At 40.8% G+C, this 24,504-nt stretch overlaps 1 protein-coding gene and 1 non-coding gene across 3 annotated transcripts; one reads left to right on the top strand and one right to left on the bottom strand.

Annotated features, from left to right (window-relative positions):
* Positions 1 to 17: 17 nt before the first annotated feature.
* MSH6 (mutS homolog 6) lies at positions 18 to 22,719 on the bottom strand. Of its 2 annotated transcripts, none has more exons than XM_037047837.1 (10): positions 22,235 to 22,719; positions 10,933 to 11,135; positions 8,327 to 8,493; positions 4,844 to 7,388; positions 3,370 to 3,638; positions 1,917 to 2,034; positions 1,341 to 1,430; positions 603 to 757; positions 308 to 507; positions 18 to 190 (listed from the first exon to the last, which is right to left on the bottom strand). In XM_037047837.1, the coding sequence occupies exons 1-10, from the start codon at positions 22,492 to 22,494 to the stop codon at positions 109 to 111; spliced, it is 4,089 nt and encodes a 1,362-aa protein (XP_036903732.1). In that variant the 5' UTR covers positions 22,495 to 22,719; the 3' UTR covers positions 18 to 108. The 2 variants fall into 2 exon arrangements, with proteins under 2 accessions (XP_036903732.1, XP_036903734.1); XM_037047839.1 differs by having other exon boundaries at positions 10,933 to 11,132; positions 22,235 to 22,494.
* LOC118988995 (U6 spliceosomal RNA) lies at positions 2,427 to 2,533 on the top strand. Its single transcript, XR_005066899.1, has one exon. It is a non-coding gene; the product is annotated as a U6 spliceosomal RNA (small nuclear RNA).
* Positions 22,720 to 24,504: the final 1,785 nt, after the last annotated feature.

Here is a 24,504-nt window from a genome sequence, read left to right as displayed (position 1 = left end):
AAGAAATGGAAAAATGGTCATTTTTAAAAAATAAAGTTTATTAGATCATAACGTTGTCTGAATTTACCACCTTTGTCAAAAAAATGAACTCAAGGCTTCCGGCGTAGTCTACAATTCCTCAATCATAGTCAACAACTTATGGACAGCTTCAGCATCTACAGTTGACCTTTCACTAGCGAGGCAAACTTCCCTTAAAATTAAAAAAAAAATTTTTTTAGTTCACATTTTTCAAAGTGCATCGTCTATCCCTCTTTACTGTTTTAAATAAGGTCAGCTGCATGACAAAATTATGGCCAATTATAATTACCGAAATAACCGCAGTGAATTCGTTATCTTCTCAAATTCTCTTGCTTTTCTGTGTCCCTTCTGAATAACTTCCTCTGGAAGATTAGCAAGCCTTGCTGCATTAAAGCCATAGCTTTTAGGACATGCTCCCTTAATGAATTTATAAAGGAAGGTAATAGTCTCTTGGCTGGGATCTTCACATTCATTTTCTACCATGCATGCCTAAAAATGAGAAACATTAGTTATATGCTAACAAAGTACCCAACTTGATTATCTCAAAAACCTAACCAATTTCTAAAGAAGCAGTCTGCACATACCATGTGTCCTAGGCGCACTGCAACATTTTGAGAATAATCTTCAACTAACGAATGGTAGTGGGTAGAAAACAATGTACGACACTTGATATTCTCGGCAAGTTCTTTAACAACTGCACTTGCTATTGCTGTCCCATCAAATGTTGCAGTACCTCTTCCTGTGAAAGTAAAACATGCATAAATTAGTATCTCCCTAAAAAGGATGTAGCTCACTCAAAAAACAGGGTACAACATCAGTTATAAGTACTCTGGCCCTGGTCAGTGTGGCCCAGTTCGTTGGAGCATTGTCCCACAAACCAAAAGGTTATGGATTCAATTCCTGGTCAGAGTACATACCTTACTTAACTAGTTTGTGGGTTTGGTCTCTGTAGTCCCTGGTCGGTATATGACCAATCTAATGTTTCCTGTCCTCTCCCTCCTTTTCCCCCTCTTCTTTAAAATCAAGGGGTGTGTCCTCAGGATAAAAATTAGGCTGTTTAGTCAAATAGGTCTTCTTAGTCCTTGGAGTAGGGATAAAGACCAGACCTGGCAAGTACCCCTGATCTTCAGAACTTCCTATTCTCCCTAGGTACTCTCATTATCCCCATATTATAGCAACCAAATTTGAATAGGATTAAGGAATTTAGTACAAAAACTTTTCACATTATCCCCAGTCTGTGGCACAAAGTTGAGTCCAATCATATTCTTTTTTTAAGAATTTGTTTTAAAGATAGCCTTCAAATGGAAATTTTACTGTCTTACCTAATTCATCCACAAGCACCAGAGAATGTGCTGTTGCATGTGTAAGTATACTGGCAGTTTCACTCAATTCAACAAAAAATGTACTTTCACCTTAAAAAAAATCACAAATGGGCGATCATTTAAAGAATCTTATTGCAACAGTAAGTTCATCTTATAGGTTCCTATTATTTGCATGTATCATGAGCTGCCCAGTTGAACAAAAGGTTAAATGTCATTAAAGAGATTATAGTATTTTAAGAATTTGTGTTTTCAAGCCCTGGCTGGTGTAGTTCAGTGGATTGAACACTGGCCTGCGAACCATACAATCGCGGTTCGATTCCCAGTCAGGGCACATGCCTGGGTTGCAGGCCAGTTCCCAGAAGGTGACTCATAAGAGGCAACCATACACTGATGTTTCTTTTCCTCTCTCCTTCCCTTCCCCTCTAAAGATAAATAAATAAAATATTTTTAAAAATATGTTTAAAAAAAATTTGTGTTTTCAAATTCCTGAGAGCATTTTGCTTCACCTAACATCGGAAAAGAAAGAAAAATATTTTAAGCCTAATGCAAAAAAAAACAAACAACAAAAAAACTCACCTGACATTATTCGGTCTGAGGCACCAAGTCTAGTAAATACTCTATCAATTGGTGTGAGCCTGCACACTTGTGCAGGTACATAACAACCCATCTGGGCCAGTACAGCTAATAAACCGGCCTGTGTGAATAAGGGAGGAAATAGTCTTTTATGACTGGTGTTAAAGAATATCATACATACATTAAGACACACAATAACCTAAGCTAAACATTAACCTGTCTTCAGAACCATTATATAGGTAGAATCAGACACTTAAAAAAAACTTCATAATCCTAAGCAGGAAAAGTGAGGCTGAGAAGGCAAATGGCTTGGACCCTAACTTGTTTTAAAATCTCAACTTCTATACTAACCCACTACACACTACTCATTCTTAACTCTGGCTATATAGTAAAATAATTTGGGGTGCCTAGAACCAATTCCAGTCCAAATGGATTCATTTCAGAGAATGACATTCTCCCCATACATTTTTGTCAAGCTGTGTAGGCAATTTTATTTGTTATTAAAAACAAAAGGTGCTGGCTTTAACAACACAGATACTAACATTGGAACAATACAGAGAAGCTTAGCATGGCCCTTGCACAAGCATGATGTGCAAATTCATGAACTGTTCCACATTTTTGCAAGTTGAGAACCACGATACTGCATTATGCCGCCTCCCTCTAGTTAGCAAATCTGGTGAACTTAAGTATAATATGGGAGAGTTGGCCAACATTTCTGTCAAGGGGTCAATGTCTTTCTCACATGATGGGCCTTTTTTACCTACAACCCATGTAGACCAATCTACATGTAAAACTCATGTAGGCCAATCTCTGGCATAAAGAAGACAAAATACATTTATTGTCTTCCCTAAAAGCAGTGGCCAATGGTTTACTAGAGGTCATGAATGTTGCTTTTCTAGATGCATAACTCTGCCATAGCTCTTTTATAAGAGTTCCTACAAATGAGTCTAATCGAAAGACAACTGGCAACATCTGCATTATTTGTTATGAATATATCTACTCTCAGAGGTAATGAAGTAAAAAAGCTTATAAAGACATGAGCCCTGGCAGGTGTGGCTCAGTGGACTGCATCCCAGCCTGCAAACCATAAGGCTACCAGTTGATTCCCAGTCATGGCACATGCCTGGGCTGCAGGCCAGGTCCCCAGTGGGGGGGGCGTGCGAGAGGCAACCACACGTGGATGTTTTCTATCTCTCTTCCTTCCCCTCTCTAAAAATAAAATAAAATCATGACCTGAAATCTCCCTTGCCTTTTTAACTTAACACCAGATACTCAACTGACTAGAAAAATACAATTATCAATTTTATAAACATAAGAGTTCCCTTTCATTCCTTAAGTCACTGACTGAATTCTATATAATTCATGTGCTGTTTGGAAAAGGGTGGTCTAAATGCATGAAACATTCACTCTTAAACTGTTACAAATGACTTTCTGTAACAAAACCTTAATAGTTTACCTGTCTCATAAGAGTAGACTTGCCTCCCATGTTAGGTCCAGTAACAAGCACACAATAAGCTTTGCCATTTTCCTCCTCTTCCTCTTCACAGCCTATTACAATGTCATTGGGAATAAACTCTGCTCCAAAAAAAGTCTTTGTGATGCAGGGATGGCGTGATCCTTTGAGGTCTAAGAAGACAGGAGCATCTTCTTTTGGTAACAGAATTACTGGACGACACATAGGACCATCACCCCCTCTACTGTAGTTAGCCAAGCACAATAAGACATCTGTTGAAGAGAGGAAAGTGAGGTTTCATCATTTTTGAAGTTTCTTGATAATCTCAAAGATCCAACTTCTATAAAATCTTTTTCAAAAATGCTTTCTCAGTGGAGGTCTGTTCTAATTCCCCTTTTTAACAGATACAGTAAGCATTTTAATTAGTGATATTATCATTAATTGCACAATACAGTGCTTTCATTAACTGTAAATGAGTCATTAGCTTAAGTGTTATATGTGGTTTCATTATAGAACATAATTCAGAACATAATTCTGAAGCTAACACTTCCTGGGAGAAGCAGAACATTCTGACAGTAGACACAAATCCTAAGAGGAAAATAAATTCACCAATTCTGAATACTGCTGAGGGAGGATTTTAATATACCCACCAAAATTGTTTGCTGTAGTGGCTTAAGCAAAAACGTGGCACTCACAATACATAAAGATGCTTTTCTGGACAGCTGAGATTCAGACCAAAATTATGTTTCAAATTTGGGTAGCATAATTTGGGTTAAAATATTGGGTGAACTGAGGCTGTATTTAAAAAAACAAAAAACAAAACAAAACTCTAAGCTGTAAAACCGTAAAGGTTTCAAAAAGTTAGCCTTGAAATATAAAGAAAAATTAATGAAGCTGAAAAGGTTATAAATTACAAATACATAAATTAGGGCTCTTAGAAATCAATTACAGGGATGAAAGTGATAATTTGGGCTTAGAGAGAAAGGGAAAATTTTAAATCTCTTGAAACAGGCATATAAAGATTCACTAAAATACAAAAAATGCAGAGGTTATACAAAAACCTCAAGTGATGGGTCAAGGGATAGTTTTAAATTCATGTTAACAAAAAATGGGGGATCAAAAACAGTATTCTTCAAATACTAAAAATTCATTTGGAAATTGTCTAATTAAAGTATTTATTTTTATTAATCTTGTATTCAATTATTTAAAAGACTGAAGGAAGGCCAGAAGGCTTCTTACTAACAATGAAGTTTCCAGTGAATGACTTAACATGACTGTGGGCAATCTAGTCATTTTACTTTGCTTCATGAGGAGGCAGGTATTTCATACTTGTCAAAATGCACATAACCTTGTTACTTGTGTTAAGGGATATGCACCAATGGATATCCCTTAACACAAGATTTATATCTTAATGCACAACTGGGACACAGGACATTACTAACCAAGGCCTTAGGAGCAAGCTTGTTGAAAATCTTACCTAACACCGCAATGCACTCTACAGCAGCCTGCCAGTTCTTGTAATTTTTATCAAAGTTATAGAACAGTCGCCGCATGCAATCCTTCAGTGATACATCTCTCCGTTCTTCAGCATTTATCAGATTAGCCAGCTTCTTCTCAATAGTTTTGGTCCAGTATCGTTTACAGCCCTTCTTGGTGGACTTCAATTCATATTCTTCTGGCAAATTATGGGTGATGAAATTCTCTGGAATTTCCAACTGGTAACGGTTCCTGCCAATTCCCCAGTAGACTATGGTCCTACAGCCAATTCGACTGCGCTGTTTCTCCAAATATTCCAAGAGGCTCTGCTCATTTTCTTTTATGTCAGCAAGAGCTTGGTCATAATCAGAGTCAAATCCTGCTTTGGGAGTAATCAGTCCAGTCTTTCGAGCTTTTTCATGGTCAAAGGCTGTATCCCAACGATTCAGTTCTACAGTTAAATCTGGAAAACGGCCTTCAGGATTTTTCGTCTGCAGTGTAATGACCTGCTTAAGGATTTTAGACTTAAACTCATCAATGACTTCTTCCATAATCCCTATAATTTTACACATTACTTTGAATCCTTCCAGAGCAGAAAGAAAATCAATAATCTTTTTTTTGCTGTATGTAGTTTCTTCATACATTATAGCCCTGCTATCTGGATGGTTCTGGCTCTTCAAGGGAGAACCAACATTATGAATTTTACTCAGTAGTCTCTCAAGGTCTGGAAGCTTCTTTAGAAGGTCTGCAAGCTCAGAGGTTTTGTCAGGCACAACCATTAGATCTTCAATAGCATCCAGGCGATCATTGATAGCAAAAGGGTTACACAGTGGGGCGCACAGCCATTGCTTTAGGAGCCGCTTACCAAAAGGAGTATGGCAGGTATCGATCTTCTCTAGCAGAGTACCTTCGGTAGAACCATTTGTTCCATTCAGAAAAATCTCCAAGTTGTTTAATGTCACAGAATCTAGCACCATTCGTTGACTGGCTTTAGAAAAAACAGCACCAGGTCTTGTAGCATTGACCGTGTCTGAATCCAAGGGAATATATTCTTCAAAATTAGCCATTGATAAAAGCTCCTGATCGATAAGGCATTTTTTGAGGTAGAAGACACAACCACCTAGAGCAGAGAGGGCCAATTCACTGTTCTCTCCTGGTGTCAACCCAATAGAATCAGACTCTGAAGTCATACCCTTAAGCACCTGGGGTAACATCACCCCACTGTCCTCATTTAACTTTTCTGTAAAATATCCTTCTTCAAGGAGAGTTCTCAAAGTTTTGGCTGCATCCCAAAACTGGGAGCCTGGTATCAGAGCTTCCTGAAGAGAAGAGGATAATGAACCCTTCAAAATCATCTTAGTTTCTGTTGAGAGATTTCCTTTCTCAAACAAGACTTGTACTGGAGGGTAATGTGCCACTAGAGTCCTAAACCTGGAACAGTGGCGATCATCTGAAAACTGACCTATGAAAAACTTTCCTAGCGAGGCATCAACAAAGCACACACCATATACTCGAGTGTGGCCAGAATTATCATCCTCTTTTTCTTTGAGGCTAAGAAGATATTTGCTGTAGTTCTCAGAGGGGTCACCTTCCAGCACACTGTATGTCTGTGTACCCTTAGTAATGACCCTACAAATCTCCCTCCTCACCACTTTATCATGCTTACATATATGTGCCATCTTTCGGCATCTTGCCTCCATCATTTCCGGGGTCTCAGTCTGTTCCACTCGTGCTACTTTGTAGCCCTTCTGGACCAGAGAATCTGAATATCGGCCAAATGCAATTTCAGGGAAACCAGAATGGGCCCAATTGCCTTTCATGAATACCAGCCCTAATTCATTGACTCCAATAAGAGCATCCATGTGGTACAGCTCATAAAACTTCCCGACCTTATAAAAGATGACAAGATCAAAGTTCTGAGACTTAATCTGCCACCACTTCCTCATCCCAGGAGTGCAGGAATTAAGGAAATCCTCAGGCACATAGAGTGTAGATGCATCAAAATCGGGATGATCGGGTCGCCTCCTGTGCACATCTCTTCTCTTTTCCTCCTTAAGCCATTCTAAAGTTTCGTGATACCAGACAGTGGGGCGACTACTATCATCACATCCTCCGGTAATGTGAGCTGGGGACTCAGAATTTTGAGGGGCAGAGAAAGCGCACAAAGCACTCTTGGTTTCAGATGAAATGCTGGTTGCTCGTTTGGTCACTGGGGGCGTTTCCTTCCTTGAACTTTTCCTTTTGAGAGAACCATTTCCAGTCACCATTCTCTTCCGCTTCGGAGCAACTTTGACAGAGCTGTGCAGGCTTTCGCTGTCACTATCCCCCAGTCCACTGCTTATTTCATCACTGCTTCCTTCTTCCTTAGTATCTGGCTTGAATTCCACATCAGAGCCACCCATGTCGCTCTCAGAGTCTGATATGACTCTTCGTTTTTTAATTTGGCGGCTACTTCGCCTAGATCCTTGCACCTTAGGTGGTACTTCCTCTTCACTCTCAATTTCATTGTCTTCTTCACTCTTATCTGATGCGTAAGTTGCACCTACCTGTCGGGCAAGGAAAGAGCATTTAAAAACAAAGCAAAATTTGGAAAATTATACAGTATTGCTCTGGAATACCTCTCAGTATGCTGAGAACTTCCTATACCAAAAGAAAAAGCAACCTTCAAAAATGAGAAGTAATCTTCTTTCTCAAGGCATACCAGTTTCAGTTTCACCTAACATTAAAACAAGTACACTTTAAAGATTAGTAATTCTGTCCTGACAGTTCCATCCTATCCAATAGAGATGAAGCATTACCACATACCACAAATACCCATAGGTGATGTAATCATTATTGTAGCTGTAGAAATAAAACCTTTCAATCTCCCTCTGTTAGTTTCCAGGGTTACCTCTTCTACAGAAAACATATTTATGAAGTTTACTGTTTTGTATATTCTTTAATAAAGCTCTAAGTTAATCTTTACCAATTCTAGTCCTTGATCTTTCACAAACCAACTGTATCTTCTTGGACAAGACACATCTACTTATCATGGACCTCTCTCACAAGTAAGGGCTAAAAAATCACTGTGGTTACCATCCAGTTCTAAGCCTGATTAATGTCATGACCCCCTTGGTCACCATTTCTCTTAAAATACCCACTATATTAACTCACTTTTTCCCTCATCTATAAAACAACAGAATAAAACATAAAACTGAGCTTATACAGGAATCTCTGTTAAGCACATATTCATTTCCTCTATTAGAAAATGTTTTAAATGGACAAATTATTTGTTCATTTCCTTAACAGGACTTAATTCACCCAAATAATGACCATTAACATGTTTAAATCTTATAAAACTTAAAAAAAAAGGGGAAAGAAAAAGCATTTGTGTATGAGTACTGAAGTATATATAGATGTAAAACAAGAAAGTATCACTTTAACATGCCCCCTCCCTTCTTTTCCATCCCTTTCCTAGCAGAAATAACTGTTTGCAATGTCTCACCTCCATTTCTTCCTCCTCTGGTTCTGAGGGCTCATCACACACTGCCAATTCAAGCCTCTTAATCTTGTCTTTATTCAAGGCTTCATCTGCACGTTGCATTGCTCTGAGTATTTCAGGCTTTGCACTATAAAAATGACCTCCTTTCTGGGCTTCCTTCGATTTTGAACCTAAATACACACTTATAAATAAGAACTGTTGGCTGGATAGTTGGTTCAATCTACAGCTCTTGCCCAAATGAACAAGAATGAGAACAATCAAGTATTAAATTCATATAGACAGATCAATAAAGCCCTCAAGGAAGGAATCTTCAGCGTAAAAACAACCAATGAAACTGAAATTACCTATTTTACAAACTCCTTGAACCTGCCTCACCCAGAACCACCATCTCTCTTTTTCTAATGACCAGGGACTGTAGCCCTAAACAAACAGGTAAGGCATCCCTCTTGGGGGTGAGGCATGAGATGTCAAGGGGTTTGTTTTGAGATCCTTTTTTTAAAAAAAAAGTTACTTCAGAACTACACTGTCAGTTAAACAAAGCTATGATTTAGAAAGAAGTTTGTCCCCAAGGCAGTAAGGTTATATTAAAAAATAACTCTAAAGTAAGGAACTCTAACATTTTGACAGGGTAATCAGGTTCAGACTTTGAATGCGTTAACTTTTTTTCCAAAACAGTAGCTCTGTTTTAAAGTAAAATTCTTCCTTTATTTGTTTCACTTTAAAAAGCTATAATAGCCCTGGCTGTGTGGCTCAGGGGGTTGAGTGTCAGCCTGTGGACCAAAAGGTTGCCACTTTAATTCCCAGTCAGGGCACATGCCTGGGTTGTGGGCCAGGTCCCCAGTTGGGATGCAAGAGGAAACCGATCAATGTTTCTCTTGCACATTGATGTTTCTCTCCCTCTTCTCCCTCCTTTCCCCTCTCTAAAAATAAATAAAATATATTTTAAAAGCTGTAATATATGACACTTCTATCCACTAAGCAAATAAGTAGATGCAGAAGATCACTAGTCTAATGGTACAAAACTGTTTAGTTGTTTTCCAGGAGTTATAACCAGAAATGTCTGTTTTCTTCTGCCCAGATATGATAATTGGAAAGCAAACCTGAATCTGCCTAAATTCAATCAATCTAAACTTCATATTATTTCCTTCTTCTGTATACTAAAACTAATAGGACATCCTAAGTTTCCAAAGAAACTCATTTTATACAAGTAAACAATATCAGAAATAAATTACTTTGGTTGGCCAAGATTATACAACAAACTAGGAGAAGACAGAACCAACTCTTATGAACTGCCTAAAATAAAGCTGCCATTTCCCAGTTGTCGAAAAAGCTGCAACAAATTACAACCACCCAAATCACTCCCAACAGACTGTGATGCAATCCTCTCCTAGACAATTCTAAGGATGGCCCCCCACACAAAAAGGACTTTATTTTATCCATGCCTCTCTGGTTTATTCACATGTATGTTTTCCAACAATTTGGAAATTTAAAGGACAAAGCTATATGCACAGGAATGACTTTAGAAAATAATGACAATATAGACTGAAGCTTTCTGGTCTCTTTTTAAAGTCATTTTGCCAAAGCTGTATTTAGAATCTCAAAATTACTCATGGAAAAGGACATCATTCATCATCTAGTCCAACTCATTTTATACGAGTAAACAATATCAGAAATAAATTACTTTGGTTGGCCAAGATTATACAACAAACTAGGAGAAGACAGAACCAAACTTCCTCATTATATTCCCTTCTTGCATGTCAGGTTTCCATGGTCACTTAATTTTCTTCAGTGAGCCCTCCCCTACCCCCACCCTGTAGGATAAGCACTATGACCAAAAGGCAGGAGTCCCACACATTTCTGGGAAACTGACCCTTGTGCTGATTCTGAAACATTGAGTTCAATCATGTCCTAGCCTGGAATGTCTGAGGATGATGGATAAGGACATGGTCATGCTTCAGTGTGTATAGTCACTGTATTATGCAATTATACTGTACATGCTCTACAGAATTCAAGAGATTAATAGGGTGCACGCACGCACCTAACCCAACCTACACGTTACTGTAGCCTGCTGCGATAAATACGGCTGGACCTGGGAAGAGAAAGTTAAAGTTCCACAAGTCTGATATGAAAGTGAACTCAGATGTGCTCCTAGGTGAGGATTTTGAAGGCTGGCTAAGTACACATCTCTAACTGTCCTGGAGAATGCCGTTTATCTGTATGCTACATATCCTGATGGCATTGCATTTCTTTTTGATCCTTTACGATAGGCACACTGTTTAATTTACCCTTTTCATGTCTGAATTTGATATTTTGGTGCAAATCGTAAAATCAAATTATGAAATCATTCTTTCTTTTAGGACGTGATATTGCTGTAAGTCATTCAAAGGACACAAAAATTTCACTCTATACAACAAACTAATTAAAGACCAGATTCATCTTACCCTTTTTCCATGCTAAAGCTTTCACCCCACCACTCCTGCAATCTGATGAAGTACAATACACTTAATTTCACTGCATGGAAGACACCGACACCTGTGCACACGTGTGCAGGCTCTCTCATTCTCACACACACACACTCTACCCACCTCCTCCTGGGAAGTGGCTCTTACCTGTATATGGCTTTAATAGCCTTCTGCTAACCCAGCCCCTTGTTGGGCTGTCATCAAAAAATTGTACATGAACCCGGGCGGACTTCCCTTTCTCACGGATGAATGTTCCATCAAAAGGGTGGTTGTAAACCAGGCAAGGCCACCAGGGGTAGCCCTCCATCTTGGCCCAAACCAAATCACCTGGTGAGAAGTCACAAGAACTGTTGCCAAAAGAAAACATAACTTTGTTAATATTCAGTTAAGCTGTATTAAAGGTAATTACCTATGAATAAGCAATTCCAACAATGTATTGTTAAGACTTCTCTGAAGTTTCTAAGCACATGAATTCTAGAGTTAATGATTTTTTTAAATCAGATTTTCCAGGTTATTTTTTAAACATAAGCAGATATCACAACACATAAACTAACACAAATATAATAAATTCTAATACTGAGGTGAGAAACTTTGTCTCAATCTTTCATAGCTTAAAAACTATGGCAAAATTCTGGTAGAATACTGACTGCAGGATAAAGGCGCAGACTTGCGCGCTGCTCTCCAAGTTACAAACCACACCTGTACTCCAACACAGCAGCATGTACTGGAGAGTGGCTCTAACCACAGTACTTATTGGTAAAAGAGCAAATATATCAAATATGTAATTTGCTAGTTATATTAAACATTACCTCATTAGACTTTGCTTGTGTTCTCCAGTTAAGCTCCTCTACATTCCAAACACTGCCAAAGCCACCTAGCCCACTACTACTCACCGGCTCCTAAAAATCTGGTTTCATCCAAAACCTCATGTCAACAGGTAAGTGCTCTTGCCAAAGAGCAAGTAGGAGTACGTATGCCTACACAATCAAAACAGATTCAATCTTCACAATAAACTGGTTTAGCCCTGAAGGCTCCCTGAGACAGGGAGAGGAGAGAGGAGGGGAAGGGCAAGGTTAGAAGAATCTAGCTAACAGACTACGGAAGGGTCCACACAAAGCTGATAAACCCCGTGCAGGTACCATATACCAAGATTTTTCTAAGCCTGCTTAGAGGTTTTTTTTCTCTGAATAACTACCAAAATAAGTATACTAGCGAACAATAATATTTTAGACATTTTAGAAAAGTGACCATCATTAGTCAAATGAAGCCATTTTATTCAGACCTAATCATGCAATTAAAGCATTCCTTTCTTCAAAATATGAGGTAGAAAGCCCTAGCCTAGACAATTACTAAAAAAACAAGAACCAGCGCAGGACGTTGGCTGGTGCTTATCTCAAGGGCCTTTATAATAAATACAGTATTTCTCAACTTATAGAAACCTACAGTAACCTTTACAAATTTGTAAACATTACAGTCAAGCTTACTACGTAGGTCATCCATCTTCAACAGAATGCTGTCTGAACAATTCAGACTTCTTACCACAGCTGCTTCCTTACTAACAGACCCATTAATTAACAAGAGACAAAGACCCTATCACTTTGCATCACAGTACAAAATGATTTGTTTACAAGCCTCCCTAGTGTCGGGCAGGCTTTCCCTTAAACTCAGGTACAAGTCTTGCAAACCAGTCTATCACCCTGGTCTCAGAAAACCACAAACTTTGTACTTAAGTAGCTGAGAGTACCCCTAAAGCTATTACTGCTGCTAAAGGAGGGAAATAACCTTTTTTACATAAACATGCTATGTACTCTGAGTCTGAACTTTTGGAAGTTGCCTAAACAGAGCAAGTACACGTAACATCAAGGAAGCATATTTCTGGCTATATAGTCTTGAGACCTCAGTCTTCAAACTGTGTGTTTGCCAAGGCAGATCTTTGTGAATGGGGACCCATCTGTCAAGCCCTTCTTTAAGATAATTAAATCACTTGAGATGAAGACTCAGTAAGGTTTTGGTGTGTTCATAGTGAAGCTCTACTGCCATCACAGGCCAGTTTGGGACAATTCCTCCCCCCTTGTACTGAAATTATTAAATATCTCTAGATAAGCCCTGATGCTAACCAGCATGGAGATTTACAAAGTAGTCTTGGTTTGTAAAACAAAAGATGACTTTTCCTTGTCTGTGTAAGCTGAGTTATATAGATTGAAAGAACAAAAGGGTTCAATCAGACACCAGCTATTTCATTACATATGTCTATAGAGGTTACGGTTTCTCAAGAATGGAGTTTCTACATCAGAGACTTTGATAAAAGGTACATCTTGGAGCTATTACCTTAAGTTTAAGGAAGCAAGATGCCCCAAACCCAGTGAAATTCTATTTTAGCTGAAAGGCAACGAGTATTTGCAAGCATCTAAGGTGTATTAGGGGCTCCCAGGGAAATTAAGGGATAAAAATTCTTGAGCAAAAAAGTGTGAGATACAGGCAAGACAGAGGCATAGGTGGAAACACTGTGCCTCCTTGCACAACCAAGTTGAAAGACAACAAAGTTTTAGTAAAAAAAAATGCAACCAAAACACAGAAAATTTAAATGTACAGAAGTCCAACAATGAACCATTCAGCCAGACGGGTAAGAGGGGCGGGGTCAGCGACTGGCAGAGAGGGGTCGGGCAGGAAAAAGCAGCCAGACCCACCCAGGCACGCAGGCAGCAGTTGGTGGATTCCAGGTGTGGGGTGGCAATGGGCGCACCCAGAGAGGGCGCAGGCGGCTGGCTGACCGTGGGCACACACTCACACGCAAATAAACCAGGCAAACGAGTCAGCAGTGGGAAAGACCATGCAAGCTGGGGCCCCAGCAATGGGAATTAAAGCCTAAAAGCACCAATTGGAAAAACTTCCAGGGTCGAGGTGCCGGGAGAAGCTCCCAGGCTCACAGAGAGTTTATTGGAGAGACCCACAGGACCCTGGAGGGTGCACAGGCCCACATACCCGGGAGCCAGCACCAGGAGGGCCCGGTTTGCTTGTGGGAAACTGCAGAGGGGACCGAAATCTAAGAGAGCAGAAAAAAATGCCATTGCCCCTCTCTGACCCCGCCCCCACATACAGCAGCACAACCCAAAAACCTGGGTCTCCCCATCCTGGTGAACACCTAAGGCTCTGCCCCTCATGGGTAATAGGGCACGAACATACCAAAACAATATGGCTCAAGCAGAAAAAGAGCTCAAAGCCCCAGAGCCAATACTTTTAAGTGACCGAGATAGCCAATCTATCAGATGCACAGTTCAAAAACACTGGTGATCAGGATGCTCGCAAAACTAGTTGATTTTAGTCACAAACTAGAGGAACATATGAAGGCTGAACTAATTGAAATGAAGGGAAATGCACAGAAAACCAATAGTGATGGAAAGGAAACTGGGACTCAAATCAAAGGAGTGGACCAGAAGGAAGAAAAAAATGACCAAACAGAAAAGAATGAAGAAATAAGAATTCAAAAAAATGAGGAGAGGCTTAGGAACCTCCAGGACATCTTTAAATGTCCCAACATCTGAATTATAGGGGTACCAGAAGGTGAAAAGAAGCAGCCATGAGTGGAAAACATATTTGAACAAATAATAAAGGAGAACTTCCCCAATCTGGCAAAGGAAATAGACTTCCAGGAAGTCCAGGAAGCTCAGAGAGTCCCAAAGAACTTGGACCTAAGAAGGAACACACCAAGGCACATCATAATTACATTACCCAAGATTAAAATGAAGGAGAGAATCCTAGAAGCAGCAAGAGATATAAGAGGACAGTCACTTACAAAGGAGTGCCCATCAGACTGTCAGCTGATTTCTCAAAAGAGACCTTCCAGGCAAGAAGGGGCTGGAAAGAAATATTCTAAGTCATAAAATCCCAAGACCTACATCCAAGATTGCTCTATTCAGCAAAGCTTTTATGTAGCATAGAAGGACAGATAAAGTGCTTCTCAGATAAGGTCAAATTCAAGGAGTTCATCATCACCAAGCCCTTATTATATGAAATGTTAAAGGGACTTATCTAAGAAAAAGAAGATAAAAAAATATGAACAGTGAAAGGACAGCAAACTCACAGTTACTAACAACCACACTTAAAACAAAAGCAATCTAAGAGGACAGCTAGATCAGGAGCGGAACCATAGAAATGGAGATCACAAGGAGGGTTAGCAACAGGGAAGTGGGAAGAGGAGAAGGGTGGAGAAGGTACAGAGGATAAGTAGCATAGAAGGTAGGTAGAAAATAGGGGGGAAGGCAAGAATAGTAGGGGAAATGTAGAATCTAAACTTGTGACACATGGACATGAACTAAAGGGGGGGAATGGTGGGGGAGGGGTGTGCAGGGTGGAGGGGAATGAAGGGGGGGAAATGGGACAACTGTGATGGCATAATCAATAAAAAGAAAAAAAGTGTGAGAGAGCCACACGTGCCTCCTGAAGTTCCTCTCTATGTTCAATTAACAGTGACTCAAGTTTCTGAGATCCAAAAGACATATGGGGGAGATATTTTTGCTTTATATCTATAACTATACCATGTAATAAAATAGTACTGTTTTAATACAAGTAAGTTAATCATCCTGGTTTTATCCCAGAGGAAAAAACTCGAGCTTTCTCAGACTGCTGTTACATTGAAACTTGTCACTTCTAAAAAAAAAAAGTGCAAATTCTAAAGCACTGTTCAAAGGTCTCACAAATGATTAAAAAACATCCCTTTCCAAACAACCAATTTTAAATTTTAATGTCTTTAAATTTATCTGAAAGGTAATTGTGCACAGTCACTAGAGGAAAAAAATTGTAAAAAGCTAATTACAATCATTATTAGTTTTAAAATAAATTCAGCTGTAAAACTAAAATGTTATAAACTGAACTGTTTAAACAAAAATTGTTTTTCAACACCACTTTACCCTAAATATAACCTTATGCTTACGGAATACCTCACATATAACCAAACTTGTTTTATGAATTGGCAAGTACACTATAAAATGCTAAGACTAAACAATTTAGACATGGTTTTCCTCCAATGCTTTTGGCTTTAAGAAAACATAACTAAAAATAACTGGTTTCAAGCCACAAAGAGAATTAAGCAACTAAAAACTGTTAGCATTTCATTAAAATTTTTCTTCACTTAATGCTAACAATTTTTTTCAATGTATTAATTTTTGTGTGCAAATTCTAATTCTTTAAAGGTAATTTTAAAAATGTATCTCTAGTGGTTGTGCAGTTTCCAAAGGCCAACATAAAAGGAATAAATATATCCGTGCAAAAATTCCAATTTTTTCCTGCCAAAACTACCGTATTTTAAAATATGCAAATGTGGAATGACAGTTGGAATGTGCTATAATTATCTGCTATCATTCATACATTGGTCCTTGTAAAAGCAAAACAATCTTATAAAATAACATGACGTATACAACTGGCTCTACATTAAACTTTCTTTTAAGTCATTATCTTTACTGTATTTTAATATTTGGCTGTATCTCCTGACAATCTTAACATATTTCATTTTTCATATAACTTAGAATGTGTTAATATTAACAAGAAGCATCTAGCCCCATGTAAATGTAAATCCAACTTGAAAATATCTGGGCCTGTGTAGCTCAGAGCATCCTCTGGCAAAGCCAAAGGTCCATCAGTTGGATTCTGGATCAGGGAAGTCAGGGCACATGCCAGGGTTGCGGAATCAACCAGGACGCAGCGCATTAGAGACACAACCTACTACGGCTTTTTCTCTGGTACATCAATGTTTCCCTCTCTTCCTCCCTCCCCTCTCTCTCTAAAAATAAGCAAAATCTTAAAATATGTATATATCTGGGCCCAAAAGTCACCTTACATCGAAGTATAATATTAATCACAATGTAAAATACATTGGCTCTTCCTTAAAGCCCAAGTTGAAATGCCAAAATAAATATTGGACTTGTATCATGGTATCTTTATTTATTTATGACTTTGAAATATCCTAAATGTCTGACATACTGGGATTTTAAAGAGTGAAAAAATAAAATAAAATCTGACAGCTCAGAAAAACAAATGTAAAAGTCTTCCTTCATACAACCAAAAATAAGAAGTGACTTAGTAATGCTAAACATGCATTGAGACTATCTTTCAAATTTTGCTTAAAAATCACATTATTTTTATTTTCTCTTTAGTCTATAATCTTGGTGTCCATTACTTATTGTGCCCAAATTTATAATCAACATTTTTAGCTATCTACTTTTAAAAAGTAACCACTAGATACCAAAAGCATTGCTACAATTTGCTTCTAAACAATAAGATAAACTGAATTTGTCCAACAAAAACTCGTGTATGTAAACACTGAGTCACGACAGATATGCAAACACTCTTCAAACCAAACTACCAGTGTTTGTGCTTACTTACACCTTTCAAGCTGGACCATTAGAGCAGACTTCCCCTACCCTCCACTAACTAAATGCAGTACCGACCAAAAGAGAGAGAAAGAAGTAATCAGCGATCAACTCCAAGGCCCCCATCATACCTATCCATCTACCTGTTCCTCTCTACCCATAAACCCTGCTTTCAAAGCTTCAGCTTCAGTCCCTAAGTAATGTTTCCCATCAGTTATGCACTAGGTCTAAGGTGACTGTTAAAATAATTATGCAAACTAGCCTCTACTACTGTATTTCCTGAACAATGTTAGCAACCAGGGTTCTTTGGACAATAGTTAAGTCCATGCCTTGAAGCTGGGAAAATTAATAACTGTTATCAGAATAAAATAATGTTTTCAAAAGTTCCAAGGTAATAATATTAAAAAGTCCTAAAAGCCAGTTTAAAAGATGCTCCTGACCCAATTATAGGTTGAGCATCTTTTTAAAATACCTGTTTTAATTATATCAATTAAAGCAAGTTAAGTCTGTGAAACTATGACTTCACAATCATACTTTTTTAAAAGCTTGAATCCAGCCCCTGACTGGTGTAGCTCAGTGGATTGAGCGTGGGCCTGTGAACCAAACCACCATGGTTCGATTCCCAGTCAGGGCACATGCCTGGGCTGCAGGCCACTTCCCAACAGGGGACGCAGGAGAGGCAACCATACATTGATACTTCTCTCCCTCTCTCCTTCCTTTCCCCTCTAAAGATAAATAAAATCTTTAAAAAAAATAAAAGCCTGAATCCTTTTCTTACAATTACGTATTAGTGTGATGGAACTTGGAACAAAAATATTACTATAAATGTTTAACTATGAAAATTCTCAAGAAATGCACCTACCACTAGAGCAGATAGTTACCTTAGACTAACTAACTACCTAAAGACTCAAAACTTGTCAGTCTGTCGTACCACTTCTAATCGATGAATGTCCTCATTACCTATAATCAGCAGTCATCAAAATGAGTTTATGAAAAAGGCACTGGCCATGATTTGTTTTTAAAAGCCAGATTTAAGTACTCAGAAGTCTTGCTCACAGCTTTGTCAATTATGATCTTAATATAACAACAAAAAAATATTGAAAAGCAGGCCCAGGGCACATTTACTTCAAACTGTGTCATCTTGACTCCTTTCTCATCTCCCACAATCTAAATCTTCACCAATACCCACCTACTCTTTCAGCCTCTTCTAAATCCTCTCTGTCCTCACTGCCATCAGCCCCATTTGCTTTCCATTTCCACAGCAGGCTCCTGAGTGGTCTCCCCCACAAAACACCACACTTAGCTCTAAAGCATCACTCTGCCCTGTGAATTTCTTACTAAAACCTACAGAAGCACTAGCCATAGAGAAAAAGACTGACAAGTTCAACATTACAATTAGTAACTTCATTTCAAAAACCTCATACCTAAACAAAAGGACAAACCAGAATGGAGACTTTTTGCATCACACATGGACTGACAAAAGAATTAGGAAAAAATAGGCAAAACACTTAACATTTGAGCACAAGAGGAAATCTAAATAAGATGCTCAATTTCTGAAAAATAAATTTGAAAAAATGGAGGGGGAAAAAACAATGCTCAATGTCATTTTTTAAAAACTTTTATTTATTTTTAGAGAGAGGGGAAGAGGAGGCAGAGAAACATTTGTGTGTGAGAGCAGCATAGACTGTTTTTGCCTCTCACGTGCCCCCAACTGGGGATCTAGTGGGCAACTCAGGCAACTACCTGGACTAGGAATCCAGCCAGTGACCTTTTGGTTCACAGGCTGATGCTCAATCCACTGAACTATACCAGCCAGAGCCTCAAGGTCTTTTAAAGTTTTCATCTGACCCTCAAAAGTCAAAATGTCTTTGTGTCCCCATCAGCCTGTTCACAACTGCATCCCTGCATGCCTTCTCCGTGGTTTCTAACTCCTCTCCTTTCTAGCCACAACTTACAGGACCCTCCTCTTCCTAAATTGACTTCCTAATATCCCCTTCCTCACCCTCAGTGTAGCCTAGCTAACTCTTATACATCCTCTGGATCTCAGTCTAGAGAACTGAAAGGCTACCCTGATCGACACACGCCCCCTCCTGGTCCCAAAGCACACAGAACTCATACACTCTGCACCTGCTCTATTACTGCCTTTTTGCTTGTCCTGTTCACTGTTATATCCAGGATCCACAATGCCTAATGCTGTACCTGGCAGAAAGAGGTACGTGAACATTTGCTGAATGAAGGATGAATCAAGGCCCAATCTATACACAGGTTGGAGAGTTTCTTTATAAGCCTAGTATCAAAATGAAGCACCCCAGAGGACACTCTAACCAACTGAGCTAGGCCCTGGCTGGGTAGTTCAGTTAGTTATAGCATCCTTCTGATAGGCCAAGATTGCGGGTTTGATTTCCAGTCAGGGCACATACAAAAATCAAAAAATGTCTGGATGGTGTAGCTCAGTGTATTGAGCATGGGCCTGAGAGCCAAAAGGTCGCTGGTTCAATTCCCAGTCAGGGGACATACTGGGTTGCACTCCAGGCTCCCAGTGAGCATGCAAGAAGCAACCACATATTGATGTCTCTCTCCCTCCCTTCCCCCTGTTTAAAAATAAATAAATAAAACCTTTTTAAAAAAATTCAACCAGTGAATGTAAAAAGTAAGTGGAACAACAAATTGATGTTTCTCTCTCAAATCAATTTGAAAAATAAAGAAGCCTAGTATGAAATGCCTATCTTTCTTGAATACTCTGGAAATGGTGCCTATGGTAAGTCAAATATAAATAATGGTATGCTTTTACATTATTTATGCTTTTATAGGTCTCCTGAGGTCAAACCTAAAAAAACAAATGGTCTTTCTCTCCGGGGAATAAGCCCATGCCTTTCCCTTCCCTCTCTTCTTCTCCTCAGGCATGTTACCTCTGCCTTTCTTTCCCCCAAACCCCGAAGACCCTTCTTCTGCCTCTGAGACGTGCTACCTGGGCCTACACAGCCCAGCGGACCCACTACCTGTTAACTTTATAAATAAACTTCCTCTTACTATTTGAAAAAATAGCATATACTCATTACTCAATACAGAGCACAACCATACAAAAATAAATGTGCCTGTTTAGCATGGATGCAGGAAAAATCAATTCACATTCAAGTAAACATTATAACCATGTACTATCTCTCACCACAAAAAAATCTGTTATGGAGGATGCATGTGTAGGGGAGGAAAAATATTTTTCCCTCTACCCTTCTCAGTTCTTGGCTGAGACCTTCTGTAATAAAAGATTTAACAAGGAAAAAGCAAACAAAAGCCTATTAACAAGCATACCTCCTGCATACATGGGCGATACTAAGGAAAACTGAGTAACTCCCTGAGACAGCCCAAGTCACCACCACCTTAAATACCACCTGCAGCTAAAGACAAAAGAAAGATGGAGGGCAAGTTATGGGAGATTACCAGGAAAAGTTAACAACAGTATGGCTGTTATGCAGATTTAGATCAGTACCTTCTCCATTAGTAAGTTTCTTGTAATTCAAAGTCATCCCTCTCTTTCTTGTACAGAAAGGGAGAGACCACCCTTACAAATGGAGATTTCCTTTTAGAAGATAAAAGGAAAGGTACATTTCCTGTACAGAAGATAACTACTACAGTGTTAAGAGTTTCTCACTTGTCAGTTTCTCATTTCTCATTATTTCTAAAAAATAATGGGCTCAAAATAATCTTTATGCCAAAGAGCCATATTCTGGGTAGGCACATCCTGCTATTCTTCACACAACTATATAAACAGCCTTGGAGGGTTGCTTAAATGGGGATAGCATTATAATTACATTTGGACTTGAAAAATCTGTAGAACGCCTATAACACTGGACATTTCTAATCAACTACCCAGAACCACTAACGAACTCTCAGATCTCGGGAGTTCTTCGTATTTTCTGAACCTCTATTTCTTCATCCTTTCACATGGCTACCCTTACACTTCGTGCCCAATTCAACACCTGGGATACAATAAATGCCAGCTTTTCGAAATGTCATTCTACTCGGACAAATAAGCAGCTAAGCACTGGGATAGCAAAAAAATTGCCCAGGAAACAGTACACATGCAGGTAAGCTTCCTCACAACTTCGTTTGTACACCCCTGCCCAGGATCGGATCAAGTACTTAGAGGACTCACTCTCGAAACCGAAAAAAATTATGGTGCTCCACCCTTCGTGGAACCGCCAGAAATAACATTTTATTCAACTCAACACAATACTGCCACGTGTCCAAATTAAAAGACTCAATTTTCTCTTGTTTTGATAGGCAGCAATCAACCTGGGGGATAACCCAGGAGGTCCCAGCACTCTCTGCTCCCCCGCCCGGAACCCCGCCCGTGCAACTCGAAATCCCCACTGGGACCAATCAGGCCCGCACGTCTAGCAGTGTGACACACCCCCCCCCCCCCCTCGGGGCTCTCAGCTAGAGGTCCATCCCACTCCCAACTGCACAACGCAAAACCCAGGCCGAGGGCCCACCACCCTCCAAAGCGTCTCGGCTTTGGAGCTTCATATCCAAAGTTCGCCAAACATCTACTGGAGTCCTAATTCACTTTCTCGGCTTTCAAGGAGGAACCTTCTCCTGGCACCTAGTCTTCTGGCATCCTGGGAAGCCGCGCACTCACACTGTCCAGAATGCCAGCGTTCATCCTCCCGCAGGCACTTCTTCCCCCGCAGGCACTTTTTCCCCCGCCACCCCTCCCCCGCCCTGGATACGCACCGTGCAGGAATCCGGAAAATCTCCTTCCTCCCCGCCGCATCCACAGTGCTCCCATCTCCCTTCTCCCCCGAACCCTAAAGTGGCTTGCACTTTCCTCCACCCAGCCCCCTCCAACCTAGCGGAATGCATCTTCTCTTCCTCCCAACTCTGCGCGTCTCCCCTCCCCCCTTCCTCCTGCAGTCTATTTCCTCCTGCGTTGTTTACAGTCTACACCCCCAATGCTACAAACTCAGCCCCGACATTCTTTCAAGCTATATGTACAACCCCAGCTCCTCCGAGCGCAGGACCTGGCCGTACACACTCCTGTGCCCCGGGCTCCTGCCTTCGACCCCCGCACCCCACCCCACTACCTGGAAGGGACCGCAGGCGCTGTTGACCTCTGCAGCCCTCCGTTGAGGTCCCTCGCCTCGGGCGGCGACGCGGAGCTCGCCAAACGCCCGGGCCCAGGCCGGTCCTCATTCCAGGCCGCATCCCCACTGGGAGAAGGGGAGGCCCCGGTGGCAGCGTCAGCGCCGCCTTCACCTGAGGCCTTGACCCGGGCCTTGTTGGTATTATTCAGCGCCGCTGGAGACTTGGGGAAGAAGCTGTACAGCGTGCTCTGTCGCGACATAGCGACAGGGGGCAAGGCCCAACCGCTCTATCCGACCAAGCGACTAGAAGCACAGGATTGACCGCGCGGCGCCTGCTGGCGGGAAATCTGGGGGGAGGTGCGCGACGCGCCGGAGGAATACTGGCCCCAGCCGCCAATCGGCAGGCACCTTGAGGTGCGCGGGCGGTGTCTAAGAGGCGCGCGCCCGGCCCCGCCCCGCCCCCTCGAGAAGCCTGGCGACTTGGGGAAGGGGAGGGGTCTGGCCGCCGAGCTGCGCAGCTGTCGGTGCTGCACCCCTGGCGGGAACAGCCTTGGACCTGGTGCGCAGATGCGGGGGGCTTGTCGGGACCGGAACACCTCGGCCGGAAGCCGGGCGCAGCTGCGGGGCTACCGGCCCGGAAAAGCGCTCGGGCTTGGAAGGGGGAGGGGGTGGTCGTGGTAACCGCGAGCAAGAGCAAGGGGCGGGCTCCAGTGTGCAGAGTACTTGGGAGGTCTGAATGTCTGAGGTCCTGGGGACAAAGCGAAGTGCCGCCGATAGAGACCCTTGCAGGGAAATGTCTTCCAGCCAGCGCCTGCTCGAAAATCCTGCGGTTGGACACCTACCAAGGAACCGGAAAATTATGGACCCAAACTTGTCTGCAGTAGAACAAGTCTCCTGTTCATGTTGTATTCTCAAAACATTGCACAGAGGCACTTGACAAATATTTGCTAAATGAATGTTAAGTGGCAAGTCGTTCACCTATTTATGATAAAAGCCTGCCAACTACCCTCCGCCAGGCAATAATTCAATTATTTTATATAGATTAATTAAATTCTCTCAACCTATGAGCTAAATACTTAAGGTCCACAGTCTTTTTTTTTTAAGATTTTATTTATTTATTTACCTTTAGAGGGGAAGGGGAGAGAGAGAGAAACATCAATGTATGGTTGCCTTTTGTGCATACCCTGCTGGGAGTTGGCCTGCAACCCAGGCATGTGCCCTGACTGGGAATCAAACTGCGGTCCTCTGGTTCACAGGCCTGTGCTCAATCCACTGAGCTACATCAGCCAGGGCTCTTCTTTTTTTTTTAAGGTTTTATTTATTTTCAGGAAGAGAGGAAGGGAGAGAGAAAGTGGTGAGAAACATCTGTTGACTAACCCTCCGAGACCCCCAACCAGGGACCCAACCCAGGCGTATGTCCACAGGAAATCAAACCCACCACTTTCTGGTTCACATGCCTGTGCTCCATCCACTGAGCCACACCAGCCAGGACTGAGGCCTGTAGTCTTATCTAAACCTCCTGGGCGTCAGAATGAAGGTTTTTTGTTTTGGGGGGTTTTTTTTTAGATTTTTTAGAAAACTAACAGGGTGTGCATAAAAAGAAATTAGACAGCTGACCATCCTGTGGCCCTAATCCCAAATTGTAAGTAAATAACTATGGAATCCAGAATCCTGGAAACCAGCTCCAGTCAGCAACAGCTGTATTTTGGTAATTACCTATATAAGATCAGCTCTTTAGTTCGTTAGGAGAAGCTGTGTTCTATCACATGCTTTTCTTTTGTTAAGCAAATAATAAAATCAGGTTTGTTTCAAATATATTTCAAAAGTATATATTCAAAGGGTAGATATGTGACACTCCCAGAGAGTCTGGGCAACACCCTGAAATCAAACATGCCTGCAGCAAAACATGCTTATTCACACTAAGTGGGATAAATATTGGTAAGAAGAATTCAACTGAGCAAATTTTAAAGATTTAACTGGCTTTGTTGAATGATTCATAAATTGAGCAGCATCACTCCTAGCAAGTAGAAAGCTCCAGCGGGCTACAGAAAGGGAAAGGTTTTTGAGGGCACAGCGGCAGTGAGAAAAAGAAATCGTAAATGAAGTTGAGGATTATTCACTTTCTTTGGGGGACAATAAGGTCTGTTAGGAGGATTACCTCATTCTGCTAACCAGGAAATTCCAGACCAGTGTGTTAAAATTACATTCCTGGGGAAGGCTGAAATTAGGTTACGTGTTAAGCCTTCGTTGTGCTTAAGTGGAGTTTAACA

Source organism: Sturnira hondurensis, unplaced genomic scaffold (genome assembly GCF_014824575.4).
Source record: "Sturnira hondurensis isolate 20B ecotype Veracruz unplaced genomic scaffold, ASM1482457v3 Scaffold0006413, whole genome shotgun sequence".
Taxonomy (NCBI): Eukaryota; Metazoa; Chordata; class Mammalia; order Chiroptera; family Phyllostomidae; genus Sturnira; species Sturnira hondurensis.
The sequence above is the reverse complement of the archived record's forward strand: the minus strand, read 5'-3'. Positions and strand labels throughout refer to the sequence as shown.

What these genes read in the sequence shown, in the direction of transcription:
- MSH6 (XM_037047837.1), bottom strand. Translation starts at nt 22,494, where the DNA reads ATGTCGCGACAGAGCACGCTGTACAGCTTCTTCCCCAAGTCTCCAGCG. An exon ending in AGAGTGCATTGCGGTGTTAG is followed by an intron (nt 3,639 to 4,843) that starts GTAAGATTTTCA and finishes TCTCTTCAACAG; the next exon opens with ATGTCTTATTGTGCTTGGCT. An exon ending in AGTCTACTCTTATGAGACAG is followed by an intron (nt 2,035 to 3,369) that starts GTAAACTATTAA and finishes TTATTCACACAG; the next exon opens with GCCGGTTTATTAGCTGTACT.